We start from the raw sequence: 13454 nt of genomic DNA on the forward strand, positions 1-13454 counted from the left end.
AACTGTAAAAACAAACAAACAAAAAAACTATATTTATGTTCAGCTACTTGCTGTAAGTAGATTAAAATATAAAACTTTATTTTTAATTTTTTAGGACAATCCTCTACAGATATTAAAAAATTAAAAAAATTATTCTATTGTTCAAAATTTGCATAATGTAAAATTTACTACTTTAACCATTTTATGTGTACAATTAATTGGCATTAAGTACATTCACAATGTTGTATAATCATTACCACTAACCACTGCCAGAGCTTTTTCTTTTTCTTTTGGCTGGGGCTGGGTTTGAACCCACCACCTCCGGTGTATGGGGCCGGCACCCTACTCACTGAGCCATAAGCACCACCCCTGCCAGAGATTTTTCACCACTGCAAACAGAAACTCTATACTTAACTCCCCATTCATTCCAAAGGATAGACTCTACTCTATTTTCTATCTCTAATCTACAGATGATTTAAAAGTATGTGGGAAGATGTACATAGGTTATACAAAAATACTATGTCCTTTTATATGAGGGACTTGAGCATGTAGATTTTGGTATCTGTGGGATTCTGGAACCAAATACTAGGAGTTGAGTACAATAACACACACATATATTTCTGTATAATCTTTTACATTCCTTAAAATAAGATTATTAGTAGGCTATTTTCTAAGAAAAAATTATGATGCAATGGGGTGTAATGGGAAAGGCAAGCTTCAGGTAACTCATTAAAATCACATAGAAAAAAAAATCTTCATAGTTTATAAAGCTCATACTCAATGTAGAGGAGATAGCTAGCCCTTTTCTCTGTACCCCAAATTTACTGATCAAAAAAGTCCTTATGAGAAAGAATTACTTTTGGTTTTATTACTTACATCTAGATACTGTTTTACTATACTCCTCTTCACCTCTTCAGTGATTTTGGAATTAGCCATATCACTCCGCAGAAAGTCCAGTGTTTGCTTTGGATGAAAATGAACTCCTGTTTTTCGGTTTATCGCTTTATCATATACTTTTGCAGATTCAGATGGAGAGTATTTCTGGATTTTACTGTTTTGGGAAAATAAACCAATAATTTACAAAGATATCTGAATCGATACAAGCATCATATTTGGAGAAATGAAATTGTAGGTAAGAAGCATCACTTTAATAAAATTAGTTTCTCATTTTTATTTTGTAATACTCTGAAAGTGACCCTAGGGAAGCTCAATACCACCTAATTCATTTACCTTCTTTGACATTTTGCATCCCTCATCTATTCATTCTCTGTACAGCAGCCAGAATGATTGTTTATAAGCCTGTTGCAGATTATGAGCAACCCTGCTTTTTCTTTCCAACTCCTTGCATTGCCCTAAGACCTTATAAGGTTTTAAGTCATTTTGATCTCAAACTCCAGTCCTCAAGTGATCCTCCTGCCTCAATCTCACAAAGTGATAGGATTACATGCATGAACCACCACACTCAGCCAGCTATTCTGAATTAGCAGACATTTAACATGAAGATATTCCTCATAAAATCTAGATTTTTAGTTATCTTTGAAAAGTGGGAGCTCCAACCACATACTGCCCACCTTCTCCTGTGGCAAAAAGTATGGAAACATGAGAAAGCTCCATTTAAAAGACAGTAAATAAACCTATTTACATGAAACATACTCTTTCCAGTTAGCCACTAACCAGGTCCAGTCTATTATCTGTCTCCTATTAACATATGACTTCATGATTTCTAATCTAAGGTTTCAATGAGTATGAAAAACCAAAACTCCATGGGGAGAGGCAGAAAAGAGGTACCTTTAAGAACTAATGGTTAGTAAAATTACATGGTATTCAAAATAATATTTTTTCTATCTTTTACTTTATAAAGTACTTTGAAGACTATTTGGGTTTGTTAGAACTCAGCCTTAGTTGGTATACAACTGTAGTTTCATAGCTCTTTAAAAACTTATATTTATAATCTACTTCAAAGTTAGCCTGATTCTTTAATAAGACCTTTTTAAGGAAACCAACAAAACAAATTCTTTAATTTAATTTATAATGCACTGTCACCAAGTAAATACATGTTTTTTCTCCAGTAACAGAATGGATAAATTATGGCTTATCATAAAACAAAATATTACATAGTAACAACAAGGAAAAAACTCCTTTTTAAAAAAAGAGTATTTCTAATATTAAAGTAAGCAATGGAAACCAAATTGTGTTTCATATATTGTTGCTTTCAGATAAGATTTCACTCTGTCACATTGGCCACAGTACAGTGATGCCAACATAGCTCACAGTAACCTCAAAATCCTGTGCCCAAGTTATCCTCTTGCCTCACCCTCCTGAGTAGCTGGGACTGCAGTTGCATGCCATCATACGAGGCTAATTTTTCTTTTTCTTTTCTTTCTTTCTTTTTGTAGATACAGGATCTCACTTCTGTTCAGGTGGGTCTCAAACTCTTGGCCTTAAACAATCCTCCTGCCTCAGTCTCCCAAAGTGCTAGGAGTACAGGAATGAGCCACCATCCCTGACTGTTTCATATTTCTTAATTATTTGAACAAAGTTATTTTTCCTCTCACTACTATATAACCTTACCTATCAGAAAATCCACAGAGATTCTTCAAATGTTGTTTTAACATCAGAAGCAATAAAATACCCTGGGAGACATTTGCAAATTCAATTAAAGGAGCTGAATTTTCTGGCAAACATTTCATCACTGAATTTATATCATCTTCTGAATCTGAATCTGAATCTGAATCAACACGTTTCCGTGATTTCCGAGGTCTGGAAATTTCTTCTTCACTCTCACTTGACTCATTTTCCTTATTAGGTGATGATTTTCTCTCTTTCCTTTTGTCCTTTACCATAGACTGAAAGAGAAAATTATTCAGTTAGAAAAACAATGAAAACAAAATACCACTAACAAATGTAAGTATGCTCCATTCAATAGCTTCAAAAAACTTCCTTAAACTAATATTACAAACCATTATGTAATCCTTGGGAGAAAAAAAATTAGTTTCTAAGACTAAATGAAATCATATATAATACCTACTCCCTCTCCTGAAACTATTCCCTCAAAAAGTACCCTTCTGAAATATCATTCAAAGAGACTATTTTCTTTTTTCTTTTTTTTTGTAGAGACAGAGTCTCACTGTACCACCCTCGGGTAGAGTGCCGTGGCGTCACACGGCTCACAGCAACCTCTAACTCTTGGGCTTACGCGATTCTCTTGCCTCAGCCTCCCGAGTAGCTGGGACTACAGGCGCCCGCCACAACGCCCGGCTATTTTTTGGTTGCAGTTTGGCCGGGGCTGGGTTTGAACCCGCCACCCTCGGCATATGGGGCCGGCGCCCTACTCACTGAGCCACAGGCGCTGCCCCAGAGACTATTTTCTTATATGGACAGTAGTAAAAGATAAGTTAGTTATGAATGTATCAATTTGATACATGGATAAGCTATTATAGAGAAAAGGCAGTAATTATAATTTAAATGAGAATATAACTTGAACATCCCTGGCTTCTATCAAAGTCTCCCTTTTCAAGAACTTCTCAGTAAGATAATATGCAACTTTTTGAAATAGTTAAATCCTATTTAAATATTTAAATCCTATTTCTTTGTACTTTATGAAGATACTAGCTCTTAAAAAAAAAGCCAGCTTGGTTTAAGCAAGTGAGGGAGGACCAAATTATAGGAACAATTATTTAAAACGTAAGGGCTAAATTAACAGGACAAACATTTACATGAGTACCCACAACAATGAGGTAGCAAGAGAACACAATGACTAAAGTTCTTCGAAAATTATTAACGTCTCAAGCTTTAATGTGTATGTTAATATTTTAGAGATTCTGTTAAAAATGCAAAGTTTGTTTCAGCAGGTCTGGGGTAGGGTCTGAGGTTCTAGAGCTCTAACGAGCTCTCAGGTGAGTCTGGTGCTGCTGGTCTGTGGTCCATGCTTTAAGAAAAAGTTTAGAGACCTCTGAAATTCTAGCTCTTAGGAATTATCTAAAATAATTTCCCTGATTTACTAATTTTACTGAGTAAAGGCTGAGTTTTGAGCACTGCAAATTTCATCATAAAAGGAGATTATTTGTATTATCAGGCACTTGAGACTATTCCATTAAATTGGTAAAGAATTTACTGAGCACTCAATATGTTAGCGCTGTATCAGGTATTTTTATAATTAAACTAATTACACTTTCTCTTAAAAACCATTGACAGAAAACATGTAGGATTTATAATGAGAACTTTAGTAAAGATTTTAGGCACACAATATGCCAACTCCATTATTATGCTGTTGTTGAAGGATAAGGAGATCAAATTTCATTTCCTTTTCTGTTTCCTTGTAAATAAGCTATCTAATTATCTTTATATATCTTCATGTGTAATGTTGTAACCTACAACATAACAAGATTTATAGAATGGCAAAGGTGCTTCTAAAATGGGGTTTAAGTGGATATATGAATGGACACTAAACACTTAAGGTCAGGGCTTGAAGTGAGAGAAGTAAGCAGGATGGCTTATCAACAGAACAACCTGTTTAGGTATAAAAAGTTGACCCTTAGTAATCAAGAAGTAGAATGGTTTTAGATCTTTGCAAATAGGAATAATATGGTAACCCACTTCTCCCAATTCAAGTGCTGCCCAGAATTACCTCTCCCAATTCTAAGTTCATTTAGAAAAATTTTTATATACCTGTGACAAGAATAAAAAGAATAATGAAAAACACTGAACAGCATGTCTGCACTTTGATAGATTCATTAAGAATAGTAATGTGTGTAACTTACCTCCTTGAATGACTGCAGTAGGTTACTACCAGAAACTGAGAGTGTAATGTCTATATGATGCATTATAAACAATGGCTCTTCCTGTGTCTGGTATGGAAAACAGGCTAGATTGTCTGCTATATACAAGAGCATAGTCACTTCTGTTTTCTGTAAATTAAAAAAAAAAAAAGGTACACATGTTTAGTGGATAATCTAGATGCCCATCCAAAAAGCTTTTTCAGAAAAAAATATTACAGGGTATTTTTACCTCGGTAATTGTTAGAAAGAGACAGATGGGGACAGAAAAGAGAGAGAGACTGACACAGACAGAAAGAGATGAGGAAGGGAAAGGAAGAGAAAAATGGGGGATGGGAAAAGGCAGGTGGGAGAGGTATAAGAAAAAGGGAGAAAGAGCAAGAAAAACAGATTTTATAAAGTAATCTTAAACCCATTTTAGGAGATTTTATAATGACTAACACCATGCTACCTCAAGAGGGAAGAGGTGAAATTTTTCATTGTACCCAAGTGAAAGTCCTTGAAGTTTTCTTACAGAGTATATGGAATCTTTTTGATGAATCCATAACCACATCAGAAAGTACACATGTAAGTTCATTAATTATGCTACTATGCTTCTCAGAGTTTAACCCATATGGAGATCAGTTACACACAGTTACTATTTCACCCTCATTTAAGTAGCAATTATAAGTGATAAATATGTGGGTTAAAAAAACCCCCAAATTCACATACTCATAAAACATTTGTCAGTTTCCTCTGTATATGTAATTTAGAATGCTGGAGTAGTTCTGACAGTGCTAACAGGTTCAAGTTATAAAAACTCTGAGGTAGGCAAAATTTAAGAGAAAAATTATGGCTACTACTAGTTGTTCGGGTTAAGAAAGATTATCTTTTTTTTTTTTTGTAGAGACAGAGTCTCACTTGATGGTCCTCGGTAGAGTGCCGTGGCCTCACACAGCTCACAGCAACCTCCAACTCCTGGGCTTAAGCGATTCTCTTGCCTCAGCCTCCCGAGTAGCTGGGACTACAGGCACCCGCCACAAGGCCCGGCTATTTTTTTTTGGTTGCAGTTTGTCTGGGGCCGGGTTTGAACCCACCACACTCGGTATATGGGGCCGGCGCCCTACCGACTGAGCCACAGGCACCACCCGAAAGATTATCTTAAATAGAGACTTTTGGCATTTCATGATTATATGGAAGAAAAAGAGAAAAGCATTAAATATTTACAGCTCAAGGAAAAAAAAAAAAAAGAATAGCAACCACAAAATACTCCCTCCTACCATCCACAAACATAGAACCCAACACCAGCACTAGCAACAACAAAAATCCCACTGGACGGATGGAGTAAACTTACTATGACTATTCACAAGAATATTACCCTCACTCTACAGGGTGTCCCTCAAAGTTGCCCCTAAAGTTGCCATACATTGGGAAAATGTGAAATTATAGCAAAACATACCTTTATTTACAAAATATTTTCTACATTTTGGCCACTTCTTTGTAAAATTTTGTAATGAATATTTTGTAAATAAAGGTACATTTAACTACATTTTCCCATACATATGGCAACTTTAGTGATACCCTGTATTTATTTTAAAATATGTATCAATACCTACTACATGTTACAGGTGAAAAAATGCACAAAACCCTACTCATCTATTAATTATAACACTGTAATTCATGTACATATGTATATGTGAATTTTGGGGGTTTTAACCCACATACTAGTACTTATAATGGCTACCTAAATGAGGGTGGAATAGTAACTGTGTGTAACTGAATTACAGATGAGTAGGGTTCTGTGCATTTTTTCACCTGTAGCATGTAGGTTATATATATGTGTGTGTTTTTTTTCCCCCACTAAAACTAAATAAACCTGAATAAATTCAAAACTCAGAAATTCCTCAACTTTGGTCATAGAAGTCCTATATTGTTCTTTCTTCTAAAATTCAAACTTCTTAAAAGAACAGACAGCTCCTCCTATGTTTTCTCCACTACTCTTACATTAAAATCTGTTTTTGTCCCTCACTGCTTGAATGCTTCAGCAATCATCTCACCTTATCTTTTAGTTTTCATTCTCCTTGTCTTCTCAGTAGCATCTGATGCTTAATCTATCCTTTCCTTCCTGAAACTTTCTTTTATTTCTAGACAGGCTGTTTGTCACCGTCAGTAGAGTGCCCTGGCATCACAGCTCATAGCAATCTCAAACTCTTGGGCTAAGTGATCCGTCCGGCTCGGCCTCCCAGAGTGTTAGAATCATAGGCATGAGCCACCATGCCCCTCCTGAAACAGTCTTCCTTAGTTTCTCTTCCTAGCTCTTTATTCCCCTTCTATATCCTTCTCCAGCCTTATTCTCTCGGGTGTTCTAGATGAAAATACTTATCTGTTATCCTTTGACTATTCTTTTTACAGTCTCATTTAATTTATTCCTTACTTACAACATTTCTTCTTTTGTACTATCCATTCTTTTTTCCCCCTAGTGTTGTCATCATGCCAATAATTATTACCTCCAGTGTTAACACAATTTTGAGAAATTCACATTCCTGAAATGCACTTTGACATCTGTTCTCATCAAACACTCTCACTGATTTTCCACTGTTTACAGGATTTTCCATACATTATGCCTCAATATGTTCTAACTCAGTCGAGTAATAATCTATTCATTATATGTCACACATTCTTATTTTTGCATTTCTATTCACATTTTTACCTCTGCCTGGAACATACTCCTCCCTCCTACTTTATACAGTAGCTCTCTCTCATCTAATTCCTCTAGGCCTTCAATGATTTGTTCCTCTTCTGACATCCTTTGTTGGAGGGAGTCAGAAGAAAGCGCTACATTATAAAGCTGGATTTCCAGTTTAGCATTTCAAATGTTGATGACAGAACATCTAGTTGGTGACATAGAGCAGGCAGTGAAACCACATAGGGATGAAGCTCATGAGAGAGACAAAGACTAGAGCAGTTATCGTCAATACGAAGCACTAGACACTCAGGATATAGTAACCTTAATCACTATTTTCTTTGGGTTCTATCCCTACACCTTGAAAGGGCAATAGCACTACATGATACCATTTTCTACTCTTAGCATAGTGTCCTACACACATGCAAGCTTAATATTGATAATAATGATAAATTATATTTTAGACATTTCCAAAATAGATTAGATGTAATATATTTAATTGCTAGTTCATATATCTAAACATTTCATGCAGGACTTAAAAAGAACAGGTCTAATAAGTTATCTATACCCTGCTAATTACAATTTTGCTTTATCATGAAAATCTGGTGTCAAGCTAAACAAGTAATTAAAATAAGGAAAAAATCTCTTTTTTCAAAGCTGGTATACACACAGACTCAATCTGTAAACTTTAGGTAGGCAGATACCATGTTTTTTTTTTTTTAAAGGCAGCCACATTTTATTTTATTTTTATTTTTATTATTATTATTTTTGGCAGTTTTTGGCTGGGGCTGGGGCTGGGCCTGAATCCGTCACCTGCGGCATATGGGGCGAGCACCCTACCCCTTTGAGCCACAGGTGCCGCCCCCATGTTTGTTTTTAATATTTTATTTTCTAACTTCTTAGCACAATGCAATGACTGGCACACATCAGGCGCTAAATAAATACCTGAATAAAAAAATAAATTAAAAGGTAAACAAACAAACAAAAAAGGAATTCTGTTTTCTTAGCTTATGGTCCTGGTCAGTGTAACTTGCACAATAGCCAAATGTGTCAAAACTGTAATTATAGCAGCTCCTCATTATTCATGGTTTCCCTTTCAACAGTTTCAGTACTCATGGTCAATTGAGGTCTAAAGATAGGTGAGTACAATACAATATTTTCAGAGAGAAAGACACCATATTCACATAACTTTTATTACAGCATGTTATTACAAATACTTTATTTTACTATTTTCTATGTTTAGCTAAGTTTAGATAAGCAAATATTTATCACTATATACAACTATCTACAGTATTCAGTACCTTAACATGCTGTACAAGTTTGTAGCCTAGAAGCAACTAGCTATCCCATGTAGCCCAAGTGTGTAGTAGGCTATGTCACCTAGGTTTGTGTAAGTAGACTCTATGCTGTTTGCACAATGATGGAATTGCTTAGCTATACATTTCTTAGAATGTATCCCTATTAAGCAGCACATGACTGTCTGTATACACAGAGTTTGTTCCTATTCATGGTTTCAGGCATCTACTGGAAGGGTCTTGGGACATATCCTTGAGGATAAGAAGGGACTACTCTGGACAAAAGAGGCTCTTCATTAAGGAAGCAATGTTGGACAAGGGATATAAAGCAGCCCAAAACATTTTTGAATTGTACAGAAATGAGAAATTAATTTTATTTATTTATTTAGGTAATCTATTCTCAAAGTGACAGTTTAGTGATGTGCCTTATATAAAGATATGTTCGCAATTTTGACTATATACCTTCTAAATAACTTAGTGGATTAAGGAAACACATTTAATAAAGTCACCATCACATACTAAAATTGTAATATTTTAAAAATAGTAACTATTTAGTCATAACATTTCTAGAAAATTTATTTTCTTAAAACAATAAGTTTGTATGCTTACTGCTGTGTCATCAAAGAGGTTCAGTAAAGAAATAAGGAAGGCTCGTCTGTGTTGGCGGTTTCCACGGATCATGGAGTAAAGATGTGAACACAAAGCACTTGAGGATTCATCTTGTCTGAAACCCCTTACAGGATCTTTTAGGCATGTGTTGATTGCCTGTTGTACCTGGTAAGACATCTTCATACCAGCCACTGCTTTCATCTGAAATCAATAAAACCTCATTTTTGTTAAGGAAATTGAGTCAAATTACAGATACACATTGAACATTATATTCTGAGGGTCACTTCTTTATTTGGTTTTCTTATTTAAAATAATAAAATCACAGAATAAAGTGCTAGAAGGAAAACTGGAGATCCTCATTTTACAAAAGAAAATGTGAAGCCCAGCAGAGTCGCTGCAGCCAAGATCACATAGTACGCTCTAAAACCCACACTTCCTGATTTTTAGTCCAAGGTGCTTGCTAGACTGTCACCTCTAGTCCAATATTAGAGTAAATTTTAAACTAGAATAAATAACTCAGGAGACAGACTTAGGTGCATATTTAGAAGATAAGTACTAAGCAAAACATTTTATTCTAATTATGAATATGAGCAAGATATTTACTAAAGAAAGATATTTAAAATTAGGTAATACAATTTGAAAATACATACATGAATGAATCCGGCATATTTTTTGTCTATTTCCACAAGCTGCTGATCAGCCTTATTCCGCATAGCAGGTTCTGGGTCTGTGCCCATAGCAATTAAATATGGCACACACTGGAAATGAAAATAAAAGATTTATGAGATATCAAGTAGTAAAAGCTTTTCATGTATCTTGACACATGTCCAAACTTGTTGTATGTTTGAGATATATGAATTTAAGCTTATAGGCTTTTCTATAAAGGATGTTTTAGTATTTTCTTAAAACTAAGAAATCTTTAGATTTATGTTAAAGCACTAAAGCACTGGAACATCAGCAAAAATACTGGTGTCGTGAAATTTAAAGAATTTTAATGTAAATTTAAAGTTTAAAAAAAGTATTCACACACAAAGACTATCCACTCAAGATTATGATATACACTACAAATGCATAAACCAATAATTTTTCAAGTTGGATGAATTTGGTTTGTAAAGATAATACAGTGTAAATAATACTTTGTTTTCCATACTCAAAGCTAGGAAAATAGAAAATTCTTTTTCACAGAATGGATTTCAGATGTGGCTTCAAGGATCAGAGAGTTGGTAACAGCTATATTCATTGTATGTCTGAAATTAAGAAATACCACTACCATGTTAAATGAATCTGAGAAAAAGAATATAAGTAGGCCAGAAAAAAACAAATATAAAACATCTTTAAAATACAGACATGGCACTAAATAAAATGAATGATCATGGATTAAGTATCAGAACAAGAAACAAAAACAAACCTATAAATAACACTACGGTCTTAACAAAATCTGAAAATGGACTATTATATGTTAGATAATACTGTGTTAATATTAAATTTGCTAAATTTAATGACTCATTATGGTTTTGTATGGTTTTATTTCCTTGTCTTACAAAATACATGCTGAAGGCTGGTTACAGTGGCTAATGCCTGTAATCCTAGCACTCTTAGATGTTTAAAATTAGATGATACAAAACAATGAAGTGGGAGGATTGGTTTAGGCCAAGAGTTTGATACCAGCCTGGGCAAGAATGAGACACTGTCTCTACAAAAAAAAAAAAAAAAAAAAAATCACAGGGCATGGTGGCGCATGCCTGCAGTCCTGGCTACTCAGGAGGATGAAGCAAGTAGAATTGCTTGATCCCAGGAATCTGAGATTACAGGGAACTGTGATGATGTCACTGCACTCTAGCCCAGGTGACAGAGCGAGACTCCGTCTCAGGGGAAAGGTAGAGGGGAGTAGAAAATACATGCTTAAGTGTTTAAAGGTAAAGAATCAGAATATCTGAAACTTACTATCAAATGATTTAGAAAAAAGTAGATGTATAGAAAGACATAAAGCAAATGTGGCAAAAAGCTAACAAATGATGAACATAGGTAAAGAGTTCCAAGGAATACATTGTGCCATTTTTGGAATTAGTGTGAAATTTAAATGTTTAAAAAAGTAGACATAATAATAAAAGGCACCCACCAAAGATCCCTAAGTATTTCAGAAAGGTGAGAGTCTCAACGCACTGTTGTATGCTATAATAAGTGATCTTGATGATGATCACCCTGAGTCATGAAGAATAGGCTAAATATCAATGTGCTTTGTTTCAAGATGCAGGGAAGACCACAGCATATTTAAATACAGCATAATTTTTTTAAAAAGTTCCATGAAATATAGTCAAAATAAAAATCTTGGAGAATATATACTTTGGTTATTTAATAAATTTACTTTTGTGGCCTATGGCACTCTCCTGGCCATCAGATGGTGGTATATTAGCACTGCCTGCCCACCTTCAGTAATATTAATGTCTTTATTGTAGCATTTTGTCTTCATATCAAGGCTGTAATGTGTTGGGTAGCCAATGTTACCTTTAACTTAAAGATGAAGAAACTGAGCTCAGATTATATACTTTTCTGTGGATTCAAATTCCACACTGTCAAATGGATGATATTTTTAAACCAAGTTAACCCTCATGACATTCTTAGGAGTAAAGGTATATAAAACAAAACCACTACCTCTACTTAGAAAAATGATTCGAGTACATGTTCTACAAACAGAAATTGAAAAGTCTGCTTAATAAGAGACATTATGAATATATGGGTATTCTGCACTAATGATAACTTAAAAGATTGTTAAACTTGGATTTTTAAGAGATTAGGACAAAAAAGATTAAATATTAAGAGAAGTAAGAAACTACTTATTCTTTAATCGCAGTGTCTTCAAATGACAACTAATCTGGCTCTAATAGTAGGTGCTACTGCTGTAGAACATGCTTACCTGAACTGGATGAATAAGACCTTGATTTAGAGTCAATGCAATGACATTTAGGGCAAAATGGCGTACACTTGACTGGGTGTGGAAAAATGCCTCAAGCACCTGTTTGAGGTAAAGCTGCATGATGGAACTACTCATCCCTGAGGAAACATCACCCATTTCTTTTAAGTCTTCCTGTTTTGCAACCTTTTTCCCTACAAAATGAAACAAAGGGTAAACACATTATCAGTATAAATACTCACTTGACTAAATATTTACAGCTAGTGTTCTTTTTTTTTTTTTTTTTGAGACAGAGTCTTATTATGTTGCCCTCGGTAGAGCGCTGTGGCATCATAGCTCACAGCAACCTCAAACTCCTGGGCTTAAGCAATTCTCTTGCTTCAGCCTCCCACGTAGCTGGGACTATAGGCACCAGCCACAATACCTGGCTATTTTGCTGTTGTTGCAGTTGTCATTGTTTAGTAGGCCCAGGCTGGGTTCAAACCTGGCAGCCTTGGTGTACGTGGCTGGCGCCATAACCACTGTGCTATGGATGCCGAGCATACAGCTGTGTTCTATCTCCATAGTTTTTAATCTTTTTATTGTTCGTTTATTTTGGTCTGCATCAGAGGCCCCTCAGAATTTTATGAAAACTATAATCCCTCTCCTCCCTCAAAACATGTTAATGTTTACAGACACATAAAGCTTCAACTATTTTAGGGAGTTTAATAATACTCTAAAGCCTAGTTACGACCTTAGCATAAGGACTCCCATTTAATGAATTCCTTCAATACATAGGAAATTTAGATATTTGATCTAAAGAAATGAATCTTACAGTAGCATGACTTTAGCTGTACTATGAAATTTAAAAACATTTCACTTACAGTCTCTATCTGCCTGCTGCATACGTGTATCCTCTTCTTGTAGGTAGGTCTGGAGGTTTTTTAACACTTGTATTTTTAAATTTACTGAGGAGTTCTTATCAGATAAAATATTATTATATAGATTCTTCACTTCTTGTTCAAACATTAGGCTTGGATGCTGAATAAAGGCAAATCCTAGGGGAGAGGGAAAAAACTCTTCATATATTCACATTAAAATTAAATATAACACTTAATGAAAATGTTAATAATTATATAAAGAACTCCTAATTTCAAAAAAATTAAAAAACTTGAAATGACTGGAAGAATATGCTGTTGGCCTTACCTAGAGAAGTATCAGAGAGCAGGTACTTCTTTCCCCAT

The 13454-nt window shown here is 34.9% G+C and overlaps 1 protein-coding gene across 3 annotated transcripts in view; it reads right to left on the minus strand.

Annotated features, from left to right (window-relative positions):
- The window catches only part of NIPBL (NIPBL cohesin loading factor), a 219487-nt gene that overhangs the window by 3155 nt on the left and 202878 nt on the right, over positions 1–13454 (minus strand). For all 3 annotated transcript variants that reach the window (XM_053592103.1, XM_053592093.1, XM_053592111.1), the window contains 7 exons: positions 13095–13268; positions 12235–12425; positions 9971–10078; positions 9321–9521; positions 4740–4886; positions 2551–2825; positions 856–1030 (listed from right to left, as the gene is read on the minus strand). In XM_053592103.1, coding sequence (XP_053448078.1) covers positions 856–1030; positions 2551–2825; positions 4740–4886; positions 9321–9521; positions 9971–10078; positions 12235–12425; positions 13095–13268 — 1271 coding nt within the window. The remainder of the gene's footprint in view (positions 1–855; positions 1031–2550; positions 2826–4739; positions 4887–9320; positions 9522–9970; positions 10079–12234; positions 12426–13094; positions 13269–13454) is intronic.

This window comes from Nycticebus coucang, chromosome 1 (assembly GCF_027406575.1).
Source record: "Nycticebus coucang isolate mNycCou1 chromosome 1, mNycCou1.pri, whole genome shotgun sequence".
Classification (NCBI taxonomy): domain Eukaryota; kingdom Metazoa; phylum Chordata; class Mammalia; order Primates; family Lorisidae; genus Nycticebus; species Nycticebus coucang.